This window comes from Crocodylus siamensis, chromosome 3 (genome assembly GCF_052110815.1).
Source record: "Crocodylus siamensis isolate JL-2025a chromosome 3, ASM5211081v1, whole genome shotgun sequence".
In the NCBI taxonomy this organism is placed as follows: domain Eukaryota; kingdom Metazoa; phylum Chordata; order Crocodylia; family Crocodylidae; genus Crocodylus; species Crocodylus siamensis.
The window spans coordinates 245,318,177-245,341,127 of NC_143397.1; the positions used below are offsets into that span (position 1 = coordinate 245,318,177).

General features: G+C 48.7%; 1 protein-coding gene across 2 annotated transcripts in view; it reads right to left on the reverse strand.

Moving 5' to 3' along the window:
- ADCY8 (adenylate cyclase 8) overlaps positions 1 to 20,740 on the reverse strand; it is a 200,468-nt gene extending 179,728 nt beyond the window's left edge. Inside the window, exon 1 of one of the 2 annotated variants that reach the window (XM_090040660.1) lies at positions 19,652 to 20,740. In XM_090040660.1, coding sequence (XP_089896786.1) covers positions 19,652 to 19,990 — 339 coding nt within the window. In that variant the 5' untranslated portion in view covers positions 19,991 to 20,740. The remainder of the gene's footprint in view (positions 1 to 19,651) is intronic. The other variant, XM_090040659.1, reaches the window with a different exon arrangement.
- Positions 20,741 to 22,951: the final 2,211 nt, after the last annotated feature.

A 22,951-nucleotide genomic window follows, 5' to 3' on the forward strand; every position in this document is an offset into this window, starting at 1 on the left:
AATGCTTTATTTTTCTCTCGTCTCCCATCTTGCCTCTCCCTGCAGCTTCTTCTCCTTCTCCCTGACATACCCTTTGTAGTCTAACCTCACCGCTTTCTGTTTAGAAGCTCTGCTTCCTGCAGTCCCTTCGTAGCATCTGATGAAGTAAGCTACTGACTATGAAAGTTTATGCACCTTCGGTTTAGTTAGTCTATTCTTTTTGCTTTCTGTATTTCTTGGAACAACAAAAGAGAAGGGAGAGATGCGGGTGATAGTCACAGGGTAATAACAAGGGATCCAAGAGGGGTGATTTAGCTAGGCTATAGGGTGCAAGTCTACCTGGCTTTCTGCCATTTTTCATAGTTCTGTATGTGTGTTTGCATGTGTAAAATGAGATAGATCCTCAGCCCTATTAAAAATGCTTGTGCTGATCCATTGTCATAATGCAGCCTTAGAACCGGTAGATTAAGGATTCCTTATACATACGACTCTACCAATTTGACAGAGTCTTTATAGATTCTCATATGCTCCCTTCAGTTCCTTGTCAGCTGGGTCAAATTTGTATTCAAGGGAGATTGACTTGCACATTGACGATTCCCCTGGTTACCAAGAAAGCAGAATAGCCCCAATTTTTTATTCATCACCTTTTACCCACATATTAAAGCTCCATTATTTTCAGAGAACACTGTAAGAATGCTACCTGAGTTCTACTGTTGGGCTTCAATTAAACTACTCACATGCTTGAATTTATGTGTGTGGTTAATTATCTTGTTGAATCAAGGCATAGAAAAAGAAATAATCAGGTAAAATTTTTATCATCCCTAATTAAGTTAGTAAATGTGCTGTCTACTTACATGCTGAATGTAGCTGCAATAAAGGAGTGACGTGTAACCATATGCACAGTGATATAAATTAATGAGATGACTAGCTTTAGAATAGGGCTACAGAATTAGGGGAAGGAAAGTTTTGCAAACCTCCTGCGGCAGGGAAACTGGATGACAATTAATTTCCTCCAGTCTAGATGTCCTTTGTACAATAAAATGTGTTTTAGATTGAGATAAAATTTAAAAAATTGAACTGTATAAAAAGGACTGCTGTGCTTACTTTTATGACAACGCTTTTTTCACTACTTTTAGCATTCTGTCATTAGTACTCTGGAAAAGCCAGCCGGATCCCATTCTCCTGCAACATTAACAATGCTGTTGGCTAATTTCTAATTGATTGTAGGGCCAAGGTGTCTTAAATCGGCAGCTGATACAAATCCCTGTAGTTGGGAGAATTTAATGCTACTCAGCTGGGGCAAATTCCTATGGAGCTGTTCACCAGAGTAGACTGAATTCTGGGGTACAAACACCAAATCCTCCCTTAGTTAAGAGCACTTTGTGATACAACCAGAATGTTGCACCAGTATTTTGTCTGGGTGATGATACAAACAGCCACAGGATGCCTGCTGGCTTTGAGAGAAAGCTAAATGCCTATTCATCAAAAAACTTGTCATAATTTTGACAGCCTGGCCAGTATCTAATTTTCTGGAGAAAGTTGTGGTAAGACTACCCTTCAATGTCTGTTGCTAGATACTTCAGAGGAAAGGGTGATCTAGGGGAAAGGGTCGGCTGTCATCATCAAGAGATCCTGAACTGCAATCATGGCTCTGATGCTGGTTTGCTGCCTAAAATAAATTCTAATTTTGGGGTAGAAACTTGGGTAAATCAGAGATGCTGCATGGGTACGGTTGTCAGATTCTCTCTCAGATGTTCATGTTGCTGTTGTTTGAACAGTTCACTACTCCTGATGCTATTAATCACGAGGCATCACATGCTTGTTGTGAACCCCAGTGTTCAGCAGATTTACTGAAGGTGTTTGCCCCTAATCTGTTATGAGTGTTTCCACACTGAGGGTTGTGGCAATTGCCCAGGGCTCCTAGATGATCAGATAACTGAAATCCAGCTAATCGATGTTTTCATTTCTACCTGTTTCAGGTTCTTTTCATGTGGACTTTGATACTACAATTCATGTCTTTGTGACTTTGAATTTAAACTGTTGCCATACTTCCATTTAAATTTACTCAAGAAAACAAAGCCAGGGCAGAAGGCAGTAGCTGGCTTAGTAAGACATTTAACACATTGAGCATATGATATATGGATATACTGGATGCCTGTTACTTTCTGGGTGGAACTTGAACTGTTGGTTTCAATCTTTAAATCCCCAGTTGGCCCGAGTCCTATTTATTTGACCATTTGTTTCTATTCCTATATCATAATTCTTGAGTTGTGATCACCCATGATGTTTAAGTACACAAATCATCAGCGATGGACATCATTAACCAGTGTTCACATCTGTGTAGGATCAGATTCTCAAAGGTATTTGGAACTGGATTTTCAAAAGCACTATTCAGGCTAGCTCCTATTGCCTACTGATTTTAGCTGAAAGTTAGCTAGGCACTTAAATTACTCAGGTTTTTATGAAAATCCTCCTTGAGGCCAGATCCAATAAGGAACTCAGGTGCCTAAAGATTGGTACTCCAATGTTTAAAGCTTAGGTGTCCAGCCCTCAGCCTGGAAACCAAAACCCAGAGTTAGGAACCTAAGGTTTCTATATGGTGCATGCAGATGGCTTCACAAGCATGAGCTGAAAACCTGCATCCTGAGTAGATCTATCTAGAGCTAGCCAGGAGGAAATGCTGAGTCCTCTCTGGAGCAAGTAGAGATGCAACAGAGGTATTTTTGCTCAGCTGGTATCCAGAGACCACTTCACCAGCAAGGTATCTATAGGTATTCTTTCAAAGAACTGAGCAGGAATAACATTTTTTTACATCATGGTAGCTCCAGAAGAGGGGGTTGTGGTGCCTCCTTCATTTTATCTGATATCTGTATGGTTAGAGCACTTGCTTAGGAAGTAGGAGACCTATTTTCAATTCCCCCCACAGTCTGAGTGGAGTTCAACCCCATATCCCTCACCTATCAGGACAGCATCCTGGCCACAAGGCAATAGGCTCCTATGAGGTGGGAGAACCACACACCCTACCTGTTGAAGCTGTGTTATTGCAGAACAAATAATGCAAGGATAATGAGGCCAGAAAGGTAGTAAGTGAGAAGGGTACATGACTCTATAGACTAGTGGTTAGGCATTCTACTAGGAAGGGGAGAATGAAGTTCCACTTTTGTTTGCTCAATGGACAATTTCTAGATGTTATCCAACAGCCCTTTGGTGTATAATGCATGAATAGTCTAGGGACTGGGAGCCCTAACTGCTGAGCTACAGGGTCAACCTCCTCACTTGCTTTCCTTCTCTGACCCCATGAACCTTGTATTCTTTACTGGGCAGTAACCACCTGGAACAGGAGGCATGGAGGATGCCCTCATCTTGCCTAGCTTGAAGACTCTTGGTTAAGGTACCATTATGGGTGCGAACCACTGCAAGCTGAGAAGGGCATTGCCCAGAAAATGGGAGATCAGGGTTGAAATGCTCTAACCACTGAATTTTATATCAAGCAGGTGGTGGCAGAGACACCATCTGTCATGTTTTGTACTGATTCCTTGCTTCCAGTGTGAGTTGGGTATCTTCAGAGCACACCTATGAAATTAGGCTCCTCTAGGAACCTAAGCCCCCCCTCTGCCAGTTTATGGATCACAAGGGGACTTCGGTAGGAGCTCGGCATCACACTGCTCAGAAAGGACATGTCCTGGACTGGCCCCAAATTTTCTGCATCACAGTATTACACATGGGGAGATGTGTAATCAGACAGATTCTGTTAGGGACCTAATGCCTTCCTTGTATCTGATATTTAGTATCCATCTGCATTTTTTGGTGAATAAATACCTTTGAAAAATCTGGTTCCGAGTCTGATGATGGGATCTTATGGGGCAGTGCTTTGTACTCTGAGAGCTGGAGCTTGGGCCTGGATTGGGGTTTTTAATCACATCCTAGTTTATTTTTTAATTTTTTTCCCTCACTTTTCTTTAAATTTTAGTACATGGAAAAGGGCACTAGAATTCTGCAGTCTTTTAAATGTTATGTATTTAGATTTTAGAGTTTTACAAAAAGCATAGCTTGACTATGATACCAAAAAAGTCAAGCTATGATGATGATACCAAAGTTTAGGGTGAGGTAAGCCCACTAGTAGGGAGGGAAAGACTGCAGCAAGACCTGGATAGATTACAGGGGTGGGCTAGCAAAAACAGGATGCATTTCAATACTGACAAGTGCAGGGTGCTGCACGTGGGCAGTAGTAACCAGCAGCACACTTACAAGATGGGAAACTCCCTTCTTGAGAGCATGGAGGAAGGGATCTTGGAGTCATTACTGACTCCAAGATGAACATGGGCCAACAATGCAAGGTCACAGTTGGCAGGGCAAACTGCACCTTGTCATGCATCCACAGGTGCATCTCGAGCAGGTCCAGGGAGGTGATCCTCCGCCTCTGTGTGACACTGGTCAGGCCACAGCTGGAGTACTGTGTCCAGTTCTGAGTGCCGCACTTCAAGAGAGATGTGGACAACATTGAGAGGGTCCAGAGGAGGCCACCCGCATGATCTGGGGACAACAGGGCAGACCCTACAATGAGAGACTGCGGGACCTGAACCTGTTCAGCCTTCACAAGAGAAGGCTGAGGGGGGACCTGGTGACCGTCTATAAACTCACTAGGGGGGACCAGAAGGGTTTGGGAGAGACCTTGTTTCCCCGAGCGCCCCCTGGCATGACAAGGAACAATGGACACAAGTTATTGGAGAGTAGGTTCAGATTAGACATCCGTAAGAACTACTTCACAGTCAGGGCGGCTAGGAGCTGGAACCAACTTCCAAGGGAAGTGGTGCTGGCTCCTACCCTGGGGTCTTTAAGAAGAGGCTTGATGCCTACCTGGCTGGAGTCATTTGAGCCCAGTTTTTCTCCTGCCCAGGTGGGGGGGTTGGACTTGAAGATCTATAAGGCCCCTTCCGACCCCACTTCTATGATTCTATGACTTCCCCCCCTCCAAATTCCAGCTTAAGTTTGTAGTAGCGGTAACTAGAAAAATGTTTCTTAATTATGTATGTATATTCAGTTTTATATTGCATCTATCAATTATCTTGAGATATACATAAACTTTAAGAATGTAGTCAATATTATTTTGACTTGCAAATGCAATTAATCTCATCTGAAAGCAGAGTAATGGCAAAAGAATAAACATTAAACTCCACTGTCAATTCTGCTGAGTTTTTTTTTATATATAGTAATATTTTAAGGACTTAAATGTCTAGGCTGAAAAATGACTATGTAAAAATAGTCTGGTTTTGTTCAACATTTGTTTCTTTTATATTTTCAGAGTTTAATCTACTGAGCTTAGAGACAAAATTTTACTATTTTTTTTAATTCCTATTTTTTTTGTTATCACTGCCAAGCTAAATCAGCAATAAACTCAGGACTGTATTTTTTCTTCTGCATCATCAACAGAATTATCTAAGTGCTATTTATTTGTACTATTTAAGTCCACTGACAGCAATGAGGTTGTGCCAGTGTGTTACTGTGGGTAACTGGGGTTGGAGATCCAGCTGCTATTTCAGATCCCAAACAACATCTGTAGGGCAGAGAGCTTCCTGTTTGTAAAAGCATCAGTCTTGCAATCTTGTACAGGTATGTAACTTTAAGTAGATGAACAGTCCATGGATTTGGACCTTGACTTGGGAATCACTGACAGATCACAGACTTGCCCTGCTTTTGCCATTTCCACGAAGTCCTTTTTCAGAGGAGAACCCTACTTGAAAATTTGTAGGCTGCCACCACAACCATTACTTAAACTCAGTATTTGGCATAACCTTGGATTAGTAACTGAGGTATCCCATTTTAGGGGAATAGCAAAAAAGGATTGATATTGGGGGGGTGGAGGATAGATACACACACACACACACACACACACACACACACTCTGTGTTAAAGACTAGGGGTGAGTAATTTTTGACAGAATGTAAAGCTGTAAGGTGATGGAAATAACTACATAACTTCTGAGCATATTCAGTGTACGACTTAAGATCCAGTGGAACTCTATCTGTACCGGAGCACTTCTCAAGAAATTATAAGATCATAGTTTCTCTTCACCATCTTGATAGGCAGACGAGCTCTCAGGCCATTAGGAGAACACTTGCACAAAGGAGATTAGAAACATTTAATTGAAACAAAGATAAATTTCCTTTCCCACCACCTGATCTATTATCCTCCCCCAGCTGTTTTTACATTGGACAATGGTGGGGAGGAAAAAGTATAGCCTGTGGCATGGTAATATTTAAAAATATTCTGTAAATGCCAAAACTTTGCTGAAAATAAAGTACAGTTCCAATTCTGCTCCCTTTGAAGCCGGCATGAATGTTATCATTGACTTTTTTTTTTTTTTTTAAGATAGAAGTGTTGAAACCTTAACAAAAAAAAGAGTAATAAACAGTACATATAGGAAACAAGTTGTGATAAGCATTAAGGACTGCATTTCTAATTTTAACTGTTTAACCCTGCTCTGGTTTTGCAGTAGAAATGGAAAGAGGAGGCAAATAATCATCATTAATATTGAGACTTTAAGATAAAACAGATTAGCAATTTCTCACAAATTGGGTGATTTTTCTTAAAAATGCCACTCTATACTGAACGTTATTTATTTATATTTTATATAAGATCCTATTCCCTAAAGATGGATGTCTGATGGAGAGTTTAGTGAAGAAGAGAGAAATGAAAAAATAAGAGCAGGGTGGGGAGAGAAGTTGAAAAATGGTATTTTAGAAGAGCCATCCAAACAAATAAAACCTTTGCCTTGAGGGCTGAATCTTCATGATCTCTCCTGTCCCTTGACCAGTCATTAAGAAGAAGGTTTAAATAAAGGAAGATAGAGAGTGCCAGTACAACAACAATGCCCTAGCTCATCTCTTAAAAGATCTGAATCTGAAACACGGTTGTTCTTCTTTTGTTTCCAATCAGTTAGTTTACACATATGCTTACTTTAAGGTTCCTTTAAACCAGTGATTCTCAACCAGGGTGCCCTGAGATCCTTTCAGGGGTGCCACGCAGTCGTAGCACTGCTAGGTGTATAAACAGGATTCAATAAATAATCCCAAGCTTTTCAGATAAGAGTCCGTGTACTAAAAAAAAAATCTAACCAGTTTTTGTCTCTCTGAATTCTTTGTAATAGAAGCATTGCTGTATTTATTTTTCCACAATCAAAAAAATGAGTGAAGGCTAAAAACTAGCCTTTCCAAGGGGCGCCTTCCACCTAAAAAGGTTGAGAACCACTGCCTTAAGCAGTCGGCACAAAGGGATGTTAGTATAAATGAGAATCAGGCCTTTAAACTACAAAAGCCATCATTATAGAACCACATTGTTATAAACAATGAGTTTGACCATCTGAATTTGTCTTCACTACATACATACTTTAATGGTTGGTAAAACCAATCAATGGAGTAGTTTTCCTCTGTTCTGGAAGGGTCATATGATTACATGGAAAATAGCAGTGAGGTCCGCAGAACAGGAATGATTGTGTGCACAACAGCCAACACTTGTATAACTCCTTTTGCATGAAGATCTCAAAGCACCTTTTAAACCTTCTTTTACACTTGGAGTACCCACATAAGATAAGTTTATATGCACATGCCTTAACAAAGGCAGAGAGACAGTGATTGTCACAGTTTGTACAGCCTGTCAGCGGCAAATTGAAGAATGGAACTTGGACATCCTGATTCCCAGCTGGCATCTGTGCTAGACAGTGCTTCCTGTTCATGAACATATATATGTATCATACTAAATGCTGTTGATTCTAGATTGCTGGGGTTTGATCTCTATGATGGCATGAAGCCTCGGCAGACGAAGTAAATACACTGCATGCATGCTTATTGTTATTATAATTCATTTGTATTCATAATTAACACCAGAAATACTTTCATGTACTTAAACAAAGTGCCATTTAGGGCATGTCCATCAAAGAACCACCATAACGAATGCCTCGCTGAAGAACGTCAGGCTTGCTTTGCCCATCTTGCTCCCTGGAACCAATGTAATATTGCACTTGAGTGCAGCTCTGGGGATGTGGCAATAAGCAGCCCCAGGAAAGAGCAAACTTGGTGGTGTGTACAGAGCACGGCACTAAGAGAGTTGCTGTAGAGCCATTTTGGGGTGGAATACATGTGGAACAAACATTGCACACTCATCTGAGGTGCTCCTGAGCACAGTCCTTTGATAGTGCAGACATGCCTACATCTACCTTGCTCAGTTACTTAGACAAGTGATGCAAGAAAACAATTGTTTCCTTAACTCAGCTTCAAGTTGCACATTTAGGTTAGGCCATAATTTTGCATTGCCTCTCTCTTCTACACAGATAGATTTACCAAATTGTTATTTGTATTGTGTTAGTGCCTGGGGGCCCATTGATCAGGGCCTTTCTGTGCTAGACACTGAACAAATGCAGAACAATTAGAGTTCTACCCTCAGGAGTTTTACCACCTAAGTAAATCAGAAAAAGCCCCACCTGGAGAACATAAAGTACAAGAATAAAAATGTGGGAACTAATGTACTCTTCACAGATAAGAAATGTGGCATAAATCTTGCAGCTTTCCATCCTTTGCTTAGTTGGAGTCAACCTGAATCTAGAGTTAATGGCCAGAGGGCAACCAGTTTCCATAGTCAAGGGCAGACAAGGGAGTGATGTGGCCACCTCCAACTCCTAGTACCCATCTAAAATTAAGTATACTATGCATAACCTTTGGCACAAGTCCAGAAGGAAAATCAAACTCACACCTATGGTGCTGTATTGAGACCTCTCACTGCATCTCTATCCTTTATTATACATGACATAAAAATATCTCAGTTGAATCCTGATCTTGTTGAAGCCTCACGTTATGCCTTCATCTCCATGGAGCTGTGCACATGGGCTGTACATGGAGGGGAAAACAGACACTGTTTTTGCATATGATGTTAGAAAGCAATAAAAAATGTCAAAATAAGTCTCAGGAGATACAATGATCAAATCAAACTCCTGTTCTCTTTTAATTTAGATTCACAGTTCAGACAAAGATACAAATAGACATTAGATTATGGCTGTGAGCAGTGAATGAGAGGGAAAAACCAAAACCTTTCTGGACTGTTTGTGAGGAATTCAGTTATTTGCAGTAGTTGATAAAATGGCTTTTTGCGCTCATATGCTTCAGTGGTTTCTCAGAATGCCTTACTGCAGCAGTGGTTAATTAATCTATTCAGCAGCCTTCCTCTATCCTGTAGGGCTAACTGCGTGAAACCTTGCAGCAGGAGAAGCTGGCAAATGAAATGGAAGGGCTTCTTAAAATAGTTGCTTATAAACAAAACTTGCATGATAAAATGTTATTGTCTCAACCAATGGCCATGCGTCTTGACGGTTTGTATTGTGCAATATCGTGTTGGCTTCCTGATGTGCTTCACTGCAGTTTGGACAGCACTACGGCAGCAGCATCAAATATGGGTTTAGGTGTTTATAAAAATACTAGCAAAATGCCTGTCATAAAGGATGAGGGGGTAGCGGGGTGGAGACGGAGGCCAGGGTCTGGCCCCATGCCGTCCCCCTGCTACTCTAGGTCCAGCCCCACTCCCTCCCTTCCCATTGTCATTCCAGGTCTTGCCCCACTCCCCTATGCCCCTGCTGCTGCTCTGGATCCTGCCCTGCTCCCTGCACTCCCACTGCCCCATTCCCTGCTGCTCTGCGCGCAAGGGGGCATGGGGATGGGGTAGTATGTGGCCACAGCACAGAGAGCACTCAATGGCTATGTGACATGGGGCATGCCCCTGGGTGTGGTGCAGGGGTGTGGCACGCAGCTGAATGGGGGGTGGTGCACAGCCATGGGGTGTGGCATGGCATGGGGAGCAGCCACAGGATGTGATGCGGGGCACATGGCTGCATGGGGGGGTGGCATGCAGCCACGAGGGTGCACCTGCCAGCTGTGACCATGGTGTGGGGAGTGGCTCTGGCATGTAGCGTACAGAGGTATGGCATGAGGCTGCAGGAGAGGGGGGTGTCGCACAGCTGCGGGGCATGGCAAGGGGAGTGCCAACTGGGTGCGGCCATGCAGCATGGGGACCGGCCCTTGGGTATAGTGCAGAGCACTATGGCATGGGACTTTTCCCTGCGGTGTGGCACAGGGTGCCTGGGGGGATGGGGCACATGGATGTGTGTATGGTGGGGAGCGCATGGCATAGGGAGTGGCCAAGGTGCAGGGAGTGCCCGCCAACTGCAGCCAGGTAGCACATGGCATGGCCCTAGTTTGTGGCAGAGGGTGCGTGGGGGCTGTGGCATTCAGGAGAGATGTGGCATGCAGTCGCAGGGTGCCATCCTGGGAGTGGCTGTGGGGGACATGTCGCACTCCACAGCTGTGTACTACAGCTGGCGGGCACTACCCAAGCCCCCCATGCCTGCTTCCCTTGGGACAACCTGCGGCCGTGCCCCCCTCCTCACCCTGTGCATCCCACAGCCGCAGCTGGCAGGCACTCCATGCACGGTGGGGCATAGCGTGCAGGGAGGGCTGTGGCACGTGGCTCAGGGATGCTGCATGGGGAGCAGGTGTGCGGGGCAGACCCTGCCCTGTGGCCATGTGCGCCCTGCAGCCAGCGGACACTGCCCTCGTCCCCCTGCCCACTCCCCTCAGGGCTGCCTGTGATCGCACCTCCCCACACACACCACGCCCCCCTCTGCGGCCTGCAGCCAGCGGGTCTTCCCTGCGCAGGGAGTAGGTGTGGGGCGCACGCCTTGTCCCATGTGCTACAGGCAGCGGGCACAGCCTGTTCCTCACATGCCCTTTCCCCACATGGCACCCTGTGGCTGCACACCCTGCCCCTCCTGCATGCCCACTGCCCACAACCATGAGGGAAGTGGGCAGGGGGGTATGGGTAGTGCCTGCCAGCTGCAGCACATGGCTGTGGGGTGGGGTGCACCCCCCTGCCCACTTTCTGCATGGCACCCTGTAGCCATGGCCCCCAACCTGCATGGGGGCCACTTGCCTGGGTACATGGCCACAAGGTGTCATGTGGGAAGCTGGCATAGGGAGCGTGCCCTATTCAGGGCGGGGTTATGGTACGTGGCCACAGGGTACCGTAAGGGTAGGAGGAAGGGGTTCATGGGCAGTGCCTGCTGAATGTAGCACACAGCCGTGGGGCAGGACAGGTCCCCCCGTGTGCGCTCTCTGCGCAGCACCCTGCAGCCATGCACCACGGCCCCTCCACACAGCCGACGGGTGTTTCCTGCACATGGGGGCATGGCATGAGGATGCAGGTTGCCATGCGGGAAAGGGGCATGTGAGGTGCAGGCAGCGCCTGCCACTTGTAGCACGCAGGGCGGGGCGCACCCCACTTCCCACTCCCTCTGTGGCACCCTGTAGCTGTGTGCCATGCCTCTCCCGCATCCTCCATACTAGCAAGCCACACCCCTGCAGGGCCAGTCCCTGCGCCCCCCCCACAGCGGGGAGCACAGCTTGGCCCTGCCCGCCTTGGCCCCCACCTCCACCTTCACCTGTCTGTCTGTCTGCCTGCCTGTCCTAAGGACCCGGGCCCCACATACGCAGTTGGCCTGGAGCACTGCAGGCAGAGACAGAAAAGATACAGCTTTTATTATGTCAGAACAATAGACTTAGTGAGCTGGAATAAATTAAAATAGAAACAAACTAATACATGCAAGCCAGAACAAAGAGCAAGGTTTTCAAGCATAAAGTCCCATGCTTCACTGTGGAATCTATCTGTGATATTTTGTAGAAATGCAGACTAATATTGACACTTTTCCTAAATAAAAGCTTCAGCCTGAGGGATGATCACAACAGTGATCCAAGCCTCACTAAAAGCGACAGGAGTTTTTCCATTAACGTCACTGGAATGTAATGAAAGCTGCTAAATGCTTTCTACTCATTTAGCACCTAGCAAGACCACCTTGGTTGTAACAACAAAAGACGCTGAGCATCGCAAGCCAATGCGCATGATGAGTGCTCATTAGCTCCCTGACTCAAGCCTTCTATACCAGAAGGCTAATTTACTAATATACTTCTAATTTACCCCTGGTTTACATGCATGCTGATCAGCATCTAGCCCTAAATGATCAACTATTTATTGAACAAATAACTGGCATGTTTTGCATGCCTGTCTGTAACCCAGGTCTTGATTTTAACATGACTATCTGCCCTGATTTAGAGGCAGTGCATAGGTGCACTGCATCAGGAGCTGATCAAAGAAGTCATAGAGCTGTTCTCTTCTGCGCTGGAGGAAAGACAAGGTCTAAATCTGAAGAGAGATTCAGATATTGTAATACTGAGCACTGCAATGAGTTAACTTTACAAAATCAGAGAAAAGTAAGGCTGGAAAGGACCTCGGGAGGGACCTCTAGTCCAATCCCCAGCTCAAGGCAGGATCATCCCTGACCTCAGGAAGTTTTAGGTGCCTGGTTCCTAGACTGGTCTTTGCAGCCCTGAATTAAGCAGCCCTGAATTAAGGTTCCTTAGGACGGGATTCAGAACAAGCAGCACACTAAACCTGGAGCCTCCTACTGTCAAAAGGAAACACGGAAGACAAGGATATGTTCAATATTGTGTCTCCCTTCTGGGTTTAGGCACTTTACACAGCATTAGGGGAAACTTTTCACTGGGGACTCACAGCCCCTGCCCCTTGCCCTTTTGTATACCCATGGGAGGGGAACCTTTTTATGCACTAGTTCAATGATAGGAGCACTCATCAGGATATAGGAGACCTCGGCTCAATTACCTTGTCTGCCCAAGACGGTTCAAACATGCATGTTCCTCCATTCCTCTAGGAAAAAACCTTAATCACCAGGCTACAGGCTATTCTGTAGAGTGGTTTGGTATTGAGAGAAAATATTATTCACCCATCCTGTTGAAGCTCTGCCTCTTTGAAGAGAAGAAAAGTTTCCCTGGGGGAGAAAGACAAGGAAGGACCGAAAGCATGCCTCCATAGCTTAGTGGTTCGGGCGCTCAGCTGAAGGGATGACTAAATGCCTGTTAACTCGCTGGATAAAACACTAAAACACTCTTTGAAGAAAGGGCTATACCCCAGGATCCAATCTTGTCCCCTGAGCATGCATACCCTAACCACTAGGCATTCTCCGTCCCTTTTGCCCAGTGAATCTTGGATTGCTTTCTGTACAACAGCATAACTTCTGTGTTGGGGTAAAGAGTGGCTCCTTCTTCCAAACCAACCTATAACCTGGTGCTTAGGACACTCTCCTGGAAGGTGCTGAATGTGGGTTTGAATTCCCTTAGGCTGAGGACACTGAACCTGCCTTCCCACCTCGGAGCGCTCTGGGTACTGACTTGTTGCAAGGAGGGGATAGAGGCAGCATCTCCTCTTCCTTAGCTTATCTTTTTCAAGAAGTGCCGTGTGCCACTGTATTTTCTGAGAGCACCTACTGGGGGTCAAGCTCCTTAGATTAAAGAAATATCTACTTTATGGTGCCTAGCTGGGTTTAGGCATGAGATATGCACTGAGTTGTCATGGCCAAGATACTTCAGGGCATGAATAGAAATGGAATTTTGGGACCCTGAAAAACTTTAAGATCAAGAACTAGACACTCAGAGATTTTTGGTGCCCCCCTAGAAAGGCAACAGCTGTGTGGGAGTTTTCATGATTGCAATTCTGGGTTTAGGTGCCTAAATCCCACCCAGGTACAACTGAGATGCCTTGATTTCTTTTGGGTTTTTTTTTTTTAATATTTGACCCTCTTCAATGGTGCAGCTTATTCCTGCTTTGTATTTGGTCTACTATTCTGATTTTGAGGTGGGGGGAGTGAGAACTCTTCCTCCTTTCAATCCTCTGGGTCTCTGCTCCACTAATTTGCTAAGGGAGAAAGTATTGGTTGAATGGTCCTTGATTTTCCCCTTCCATTTCATGGTCAAATCACATTCTGAGTAAAGTTATTAAGAGGAGCAAGTGAAGCAGGATGGGATCTTACTTCTTCACTGACTGTCTGGCTGAAGAAGCAACATGCCAATTTAATTTATTTCTAAAAGCACATGGGTACTTTTTGTTGGAGGATGATTATTTTGGCCAAAGCAGCACATCAGCTCTCCAAACTGTTCAGTTTGAATCATGAATAAAACCCCTTATCATGGGGGATTATTATGACAACAGTCAAATGTCACATCCAAGCAGTCATAGTAACCACTATTGTGAGTAAATACACCAAGTCTAGTCTGAAACTTGGTGAAAAAAATATGTTTAATCAGACTTCTGCTTAAATTCCTCCATATTTTTATGAATTTTCTAACTGCAGTTAATTGGCAGATTGTAAATACAATAAATGTATTGTCTTACTTTAGTAAAACATCATTGCAACTGCTTTGCAGAAAAGTAGATCCAATTCTAATCTAATTATGCTTTGACCCACTGTTATCAGTCAGGTGATGGTTCAAGGTATAAAAAGAAATGAGTTCATAATCCAGTCTAAAAAACCCCAGTTTACATGACACCTCCACCCCCTGGCCCCAGTTAAATAGGCAGTAAAATTAATAGTAAACTCTCAAATAGAAATTATTTTTTAAAATATTTTCAGTAGGAGATTATGTTCAAGCGTAGTCTCAAAGTATTTAGTAGAATATTTTTTAAGAAACATATATTCACATACTGGCATCCACAAGAACTTTTTGGAAATAATGAACCCAAAGCCTGCTTATAAAATCTATTTACTGTTGTCACTGATACATACCCGTTTATTATTTTAGGGTTCCTCAACTGTTGTCACTGATACATACCCATCTATTATTTCAGGGTTCCTCAACAGCTCTGGGGAGTTGCCATTTGTTTTTTTTCTTTTTAAATAAAAAGCAACTATAGAATATGTTTGGGGTGGGAGGAACAACCAAATAAATATAAAGAACTGCCTGCCTTCTGAAAGACAGGTATTAATTAAAAGGATAAACATCTCAGGTTTTACCCGATAGTGCCTCTTTAAAGGTTGCTTATGTCAAAACACTTTTAAAGGTCCAGTTTAATGCATGCAAGACAGGGCTTGATCCTCCAAATTATTGATTATTCCAGTAGCTATTACTCACATGAGTAGGTCAATTGATTTGAATAAGACTTACGCACATGAGTGAAAGTTGCCCAAGTGGAACAATAAAATCCAGGTTAAGCATGTACCTTACATAATTCCCAGATTGTAAGAAAAAAAATCATGTCTACGTTACCATCCGCCTGTATTATATAACTATACAATGCCGTGACTTGTTCATTTCTCTCTAAATACCTGAAACAGAACTTTGCTCTTCCTATAAATTTTGAATTAGATTTTATAATCCCACTGAGGGAAAAACATTAATAAACAGCATACATACAGGAACTTTGATTTGTTGAAATGTCATAGCCCACTAGCTGGCAATGTAAAATAACATGCATATAAAAACAAGCATCGTGTCTGACAAGGACTTTGAGCTTGAATTCCTTATTCCTCTATTTACAAAATGTTCATCTGCCTTTACCTGGGCTATCAGATTAGACCCTGTTTAGATCTGACCCTGGCGAATACATTGCCATGAATTTCTCAGCATTCCTATTTGTAATGAATGGGGGCTATGATTTGTCCATACCTCTCAATAGGTGTTAGACTCCTTGCAGAATTGGCTTCAGTAAATCTAATCTTGCTTTCTTTATTTTATTTCTAATTTCAAGTCAGTCTCTCTCCTTCACTTTTTTTTCTCCCTTGAGAATTATGATTAAATCTAATTTTGAAGAAGCGGTGAAGGGAAATTCTGTACAACAATCCCTCAACAGCAACTACTGGAAAAAATGTGGAGCTCGGGCATTATTTATCTTCATTGCAATGTATTTTTTCAGTGACAAAACCAATCAAACAGCTACAGCAGAACAGAACTGAAGATGTTCAATTGTACACAAGCACCTTTGTCAGTGAAAACTAAAATTAAGCAAGAGAAACAGAGAAAACAGGATACGCGGCACATTAGGATTTCTCCTCACTCGCTCAATTTTACCTCCTTTGGTTCTGGTGGAGTTACTCCTGATTTACAGCAGCGGGACTCAAGGGAAAATCAGGCCCGTTAGCTGCAGAAAAGAACATGAACTAGCTCCACTGGAAAGAACTCTGTTGGATTCAGTCCTTCACCTCATACGGTCGCCACAGGAAATGCTGACCCCACTGAAATTAGTGGAAAAACTTGCACTGATTTCAGCGGGGCCAGAATGTCATCCTCTAACTTTTCCCTTTTTTGCATGTTCTTAACTTGTGCATCTAACCTAAAGTTGGATGAGGTTTGGGCTTCCTTTGTATCCAGAAAGCGACATTATTACAGTTTCTGTCATCGGTCACTGAATCTTTCATTTACAAGTTTTTATGAAAGAAAATCCAACCCTTGGGTGGGGGGGGGGGGCACGTGTGTGTTGGGGGGTGTATTTGGTAGTTCTGTCTGGAAGATCAAGAAAATTGGGGTCTGCCACAGATTTGGGTATGGTATGACCTTGGGTATGTCATTGTAACGGTGCCCATGTGTAAAAGATTTACTGAGCTCTCAGCAACGTTATGAGCACAGCATGATTTTAAAATGCTCGGAGCAGCTCATACAGAAAATGCTGTCACATTTCCAAGTAATCTTACGAGGCCACGTCTTCCCATATCTTGAGACAGGCAGCTAACACGTAAAGCGCACGCAAGAAGAAGGGAGCTCGTTCTAAGTTACATGCAGGAGCAGCCATCACATCACCAGCACTTTATAATACACTGCCCTTATATAATGAATCCTGTTTACAAGGCTTCCTGTTCCTCCTCATTGCCACCCAAGAAACCAACAAGGCGGAGCATGTCAACTGAACCCCGGGCCTTTGCCTCATTGCCTTTGCTGCACCAGGCACCTGGTCCCAAACGGGGTGACACAGGGAGCCCAGTGCTGGGTGTCCACCCGGCTCCCTGAGAGTTGATTTCTCGGGGAGCTCAGCCTTGCTGGCCCCTGAGCTCCCGCCTTGCCTGGCAGGGCAGCGGGAGCCTGAAGAACAGGTGAGGGACCGACCGCTAGAGGGAGCCAAATGTAAATGCTGGGAGCCGGCCCCGGCCCCGCGGCGCTTCAGCACCCGGAGCCCGGGGACAGCGCCCCCCCCGCCGGGGCCATGGGGGAGGGGCAGTGGCGAGGAGTCTCTGTTATCTATCACTGCTTAAATGGGGGGGGGGCTAAACATGCCCTTCCCGGTAGCGGGGGGGGCGGGGGGTCGAGGCTAAAGAAGGAATTGAGATTTCTAAATCTGACAGTTTTGATGGCCGGAGCTGTTAAGGTAAATCGCCCCAAGCGCCTTGTGCAAAGCCCCGTAAGCGGCCCCGCGCGCTTCGTGTGGAGCAGGGCGGCCCCGGGAGAGGGCCAGCCCCGCCCCGCCGGACCCCCGGCACGGCGCCGCTCCCGACCACGGCCGCGAAACCGCGGCGATGCCCCGAACCGCTCGCCTCCGCCGCGGGACTTGCGCTGCCGGTCTGCCTCCCGCTGGGTGGGCTTTTAAACCAGGGGGTGCGGGAGTTCGCGGACAGCAAAGTTCATGCAGCAGAGACTCCGCGTAGAGGATAAGCACCGCACGCCCAGATCTCTCTCTCTCGCACACGCACACACACGGGGCGCCCGCTGTGTCTAACACACACACACACACACGGGGTGCCTACTGTAACTAGCACACACACGGGGTGCCTATTGTATCTAAACACACACGCACACACACGGGGCGCCTACTGTAACTAGCACACACACACGGTGCCTGCTGTATCTAACACACACGCACACACGGGACGCCTGCTGTAACTAGCACACACACACGGTGCCTGTTGTATCTAAACACACACGTACACACACGGGGCGCCTACTGTAACTAGCACACACACACACACACACGGTGCCTGCTGTACCTAACTCATCTGCAGCCCCGGCTTGGGCACGCAGCGGCAGCCGGGCATGCCGGCTGGCAGCGATCAGCACTGGCGCCCCAGCCCCGACCTGTGCACGCGGGGCTGCGGGGGAGCCGCAGCTGGCCCGGGCACCCGCACGGCTGTACCGGAGGCAACCGACTGGCTTGAGAGCAGCCCCGTCCAAACTCCTAGCGCACACTTCTTCCAGCCACCAGGGACGTGGCAAGGAGCCGAGACGGGAAAGGACACTGAGGCTGCTTTCCGCCGGCGGGGGTGACCTGCCCCCGCCCCGCCGCGCAGCCGGATGAGCCGAGCCGCGGGGCTGGCAGCGCCGAGCCGTGGCAGTGGGAAGGGGCAGGGGGCAGAGGAGCGATGGTCCTTGAGGGGCGTCTGCACGCTGCCTCCCGACGCGGCGACCGAGGAGGAAGGCACGCCGCTTCTCGGGAGGTTTGCAAGGAGAGCGCGAAGTTACTTCTTCCTCCGGCTTTCCTGCCACCCAGCCCTGCACAGCCGGCTGCCTTCCCTACCCGGGCTCGTGCCCGCCGGGCTCCTGCCCGCAAGTGCCCAGGACCAGCCCGTTTGCTCTTTCCACCCCCATCGTGCAGAGCAACCCCCTTCTGGAGCCTGCCCGAGAGCCAGGGGGCATCTCCCCGCTCTTCGCAGGGCTTGGAGACCCTATTTCATCACCCGCGCACACTCTCTCTTTGACTTTCCTGCAGCGCTTTCCCCAGCGGCCCCCGGCGCCCCACATGCAGGGGTGAGTGGACACAACAGCTGCCTTGCCCTGGGTCAGACGTAGATCCACCCTGCCCGGTGCCCTGTGTCACCGGGGCAGACAGTGGATGCTCAGAGGCAGTGACCCCCCCCCCCCCCCACACACACACACTTGCAGCCTCCAGCGTTTCGGGTCTAGGACGTCCTCCTCCGGAGGCCGGGCCCCTCACGCCCCTGCTCAGTAACTACCGATGCCCCCCGCTCCTCCAGGCATTTTCTGAGCCGGGTTAAGCTGCCCGCTGCCACCACGTCTGTCATCCCCCTCCTGCGCTGCCCGGGGCTGCTTGTGCTCTGCTCCGTGCCCTGGCCCCGACTCCCGCTTTGCGAGACAGGACAGGATGAACCCTCCGGACCTCCTCGTCGCCGGGCAGTATTTTGGAGACCCTTAGCAACCTCTTACGAAACGCTTATCAAACCCCCTTCTCAATTCCTCATCCAACCCCCTATAAACCTCCTCATCAAACCTTTATCCAGCATTATCAGCTCCTTACCGACCGCTCTTAGGGACTTCCCTTAGCCCCTTATTAAAGCGTTACCAACTCCTCATCAACCCCCCTCGACTCCCTTATCAAACCCTAGTCAAGGGAGTATGACAAGGAGTTGATCAGAGTTTGATAAGGGAGTTAAGAGTTAGGTCCCTCAGCAAACTACTACCAACTCCTTTATGAAACCCCCTATCAACTCCTTATCAAGCCCGCTTAACTCCCGTGTCAAACCCTTATGCACCCCCATCAAACCTTTACCACAGCCCTATCAACTCATCAAATCCTTTCACGCCCTCATCAAACTCTTGTCGGCTCCTTGTCAAATCCCCATCAACTCCTTATCAACCCGCTTCCAAAGCGGTATCAACCCCCTTCGCCAACTTACCGACCCCTTCACCCCTCCTCCAACTCTTATCATCTCCTTACCTCAACCCACTGAACTCCCTAGCAACCCCGCTACCAGCTCATGCTCCCCCTTCTCAGACTGGTGCCACCCCCTCGTCGAGTCCCGCTTCCCCCCGCGGCGAGACCCCGCCGGCCCCGGGCCAGCCGGTACCTGGTTGGCGGAGGCGGGCGGCAGGCGGGGGAGCAGGGCGTGCATGCCGAGCTGCAGCAGGGAGGCGAGCAGCCCGGCCAGGATGGCCCAGGTGAGGGGCAGCGGCAGCATGCCGTAGGTGGCGAAGAGGGTGAAGAGCACGTAGCCGATGCCGTCGCCCAGCAGCCCGCAGCCCAGGCCGGCGGCCAGGATCTGCGTGGCCATGGCCAGCCAGGTGAGCAGGCCGCTGTACTGCAGGTAGGTGTGCGACGTGGTGTCCTTGCGCACCACCACTAAGGCACAGATCACCACCTCGACGCCGGTGAAGAAGCCGAGCAGCGTGCCCTTGACGGGCTCCATGGGCGCGGCCGCCAGCCCCAGGTGCAGCAGCAGCAGCGTCAGCTTGGTCAGCACGTCCAGCACGTTGACCACCACCTCGGACTTGCGGCGCTGGCCCAGGAAGTAGCGCTGGTAGAGGCGCTCCAGGTCCCGCGACTTGAAGGCGGTGCGCAGCGTGGGGAAGATGACCCCGCGGTACGCCGCGCCCCAGCGCACGAAGAAGTCGGAGTGGCTGGGCGCGCCGTCCAGCCCCGCCCCGCGCCCGCGCCCGCGCCCGCGCCGCCGCCGCGCTCCGGGAACACGCGGGGGCCGCCGTTGTTGTGGCGCTCGGCCTTGCGGGCCGCCTCGTCGGGGCCCCGCGCCCGCGCCCGCGCCCGCTCCTGCTCGCGCTCCTGCAGGAAGCGCTGCTCCGTGATGTGGCGCACGGCCGTCTGCCACAGCAGGCGCCGCGGCCGCGCGGGGCTGCGGGGCAGCGTGTAGGGCTCCGGGCTGGCGCCCAGGCAGCGCACCTCGGACAGCTCCATGCCTCAGGCGCGGGCGCGGCCGCGGGCCCGGCGGCTCGGCAGGCTCCGCAGCCCGCGGGCACCCCGCGCCGCCGGGCGCGTGGAGGGGCGCGGCGCGCCGAGCCCCGCGGGCGGCCGCGCGGGGGCGGGGGCCGGGGCAGCGCGGGCCGCCCCCGGGGCGCGGGCCATGTCCGGCGGGGCGCGCTGCAGCCCCGCGACGGGGCGGCGCCGCCCGTGGGCCGCGAGCAGGGAGCAGCCGCCCGGCACCGCCGCCGCCGCCGCTGCTAGTGCCGCCGCCGCCGGGAGAGGCAGAGCCCCGCGGTCAGCTGATGCCCGCTGACGTCAGGCCCAGGCCCCGCGCTCCCCTCGCGGCCACCGAGAGCAGAAGCGGCGGAGCCCGGGCCGCGCCGGCAGGGGGCGGGGCCGCGCCGAAGCGCTTCCCGCCCCGCCCCGCCCCGCCCGCCGCGCACACACGTTCGCTGCAGCGCCCCGCGCGCCCGCCGCGGTGTCGTGCCGGCCGCGGGGCTGCGGCGGCCCGGGCGACAGGCCGCTGCGGGCCCGGGGCTCTTTCGCCTACAGAGGCGGCTTGAGAGGGGACTCGATAGCGGTGAACCGCTGCTCCCTAGGGCACCCCGGGGGGGGGCTAGGAGCCGCGGATATAAACTCCTGGAAGGCTGCTTCAGGCTTCAGACTCCGTCGGAGGGGACCCGAGCGGATCATCGAGGCCAGTCCCCTGCCACAGCCAGGGGTGAATGCTGGGGTCAAAATCCTACGCCTTCACAGTCAGGGTGTGCAGACTGTGGCATAAACTCCCTCCAGTGGTGGTGCAGTCCCCTACCAGGATGGGTTGATTTTCAAGAGGAGACTGGACAGTCACCTAACCCCAGTCGTCTTCCTGGGGGAGGGCCTGGACCTGATATCTGCAAGGTCCCTTCCAGCCCCTAACCATCTATGAAAACTCTTGGTTCAGAAATTTGACCTTTTATTAGACCAACTAGGAAATTGCCAAAAAAACCAACAAACAAACAACCCCCCCCCTCCTTTCTGTAAGCTTTTGGCCCCTTCGTTGGGCTCAGGGAAAATTAAAGCTGGTAAAAAGTTCCCATAGGTAGGAAATAAAATTCATTTTTGCAAACAAGGTTCTTTGGGCGAATCTGATTTCTTTTATCAGACCAACTTAATTAGTTGGTGAAATTTTTTTTTAGCAAGGTTTCAGGTTTAAAAAGCCTTCATCAGACTAAGGGAGCCTCTGCAGTTGGTGTGTGCTCCTCCTGGGTGGAATGAAAAGTAAAGCCGTCAGAGGCTGGGCTGTGTGCATACAGGACAGGCAGGCAGTGAAGATGTAAACTGAGGAGTCAGTGGGTGAAACCTGAAAGTCTGCAAATTTTTTCCCCCAACTATTTAAGTTGGCCTAATAAAAGATACCAGATTCACCTAAAGAACCTTGTCTGCCTGTGTCCTTAAACCAACACAGCTGCAACCTACACCCTGTAACGTGGAAGATATCATTTTTGCAAAGACACTCACGGACCCAGAGGGACAGATTTCCATCTTCAGCTTCCTCTGTGGAAAAATGATTCTTGCCATTTCCTAGTGGTCTAATAAAAAGTATAATTTCTGAACTGTATGGGGCAGGGACTGGGGCAGTGCTGGCCACCCCCAGGGTACGGGCCCTGTCCGGTGGGGCAGGCTCACAGCGGTGGTGCAGCCCTCTTCCCTGGATCTAGATTTGTGCTTTTCTTTTTGTCTCAGACCAACACAGCTACCAAATGCATCCCTGAAACAAATGTGTGACACATTTTGAAGCTGACCAGTTTCTTTGGGCAATTCTGATATCTTTTATTAGACTTGTTGGAAAAAGTCTATGTTGCAGCCTGACCAAGGGTGCTTGTACCCAAAAACTTGCAAAGAAGAATTTTTCTAACTATTTGAGTTGGTCTAATAAAAGCTATTGGATTTACCCAAAGAACCTTGTCTGCCTATGTCCTGAGACCAACCCAGCTACAAGCTGTAAGCTTCTGAAACACTCACTTTTGATCCTGTGATAGCTGCCTTGCAGGTAGGGACAATTTAAATCTATTGCTCAATTAACCAGACAATTGTGAAATGTGTAGCATGGGGCCGTGGGCCCTGCTACACTTCAGTTTAAAGCTGGATAGAAACCGGCTATAGAACTGTTACACATTTTCAAGTACTAACTTTATAGCTGGTTGGCTCTTTTTATAGCTGGAGAATCACTTTTATCCTGTGGTAACTGCTTTGCAGGTGGGGCTCAGCTAAACTTATTGTTGGATGGACCAGCTAAGTGCGTAATGCATAACCTGTAGCAGGGGCCTAAGAGCCAGATACGAAAAAGGACCTAGAATGTCAGAACTAGAAAATAAGAACTGCCATTTACTGGGTCAGATTGGAGGTCCATCTCGCCCTGTCTCCTGTGGCGCACAGTGGCAGAGAGTGGCTGCTGAAAGGCAGAGTGAAC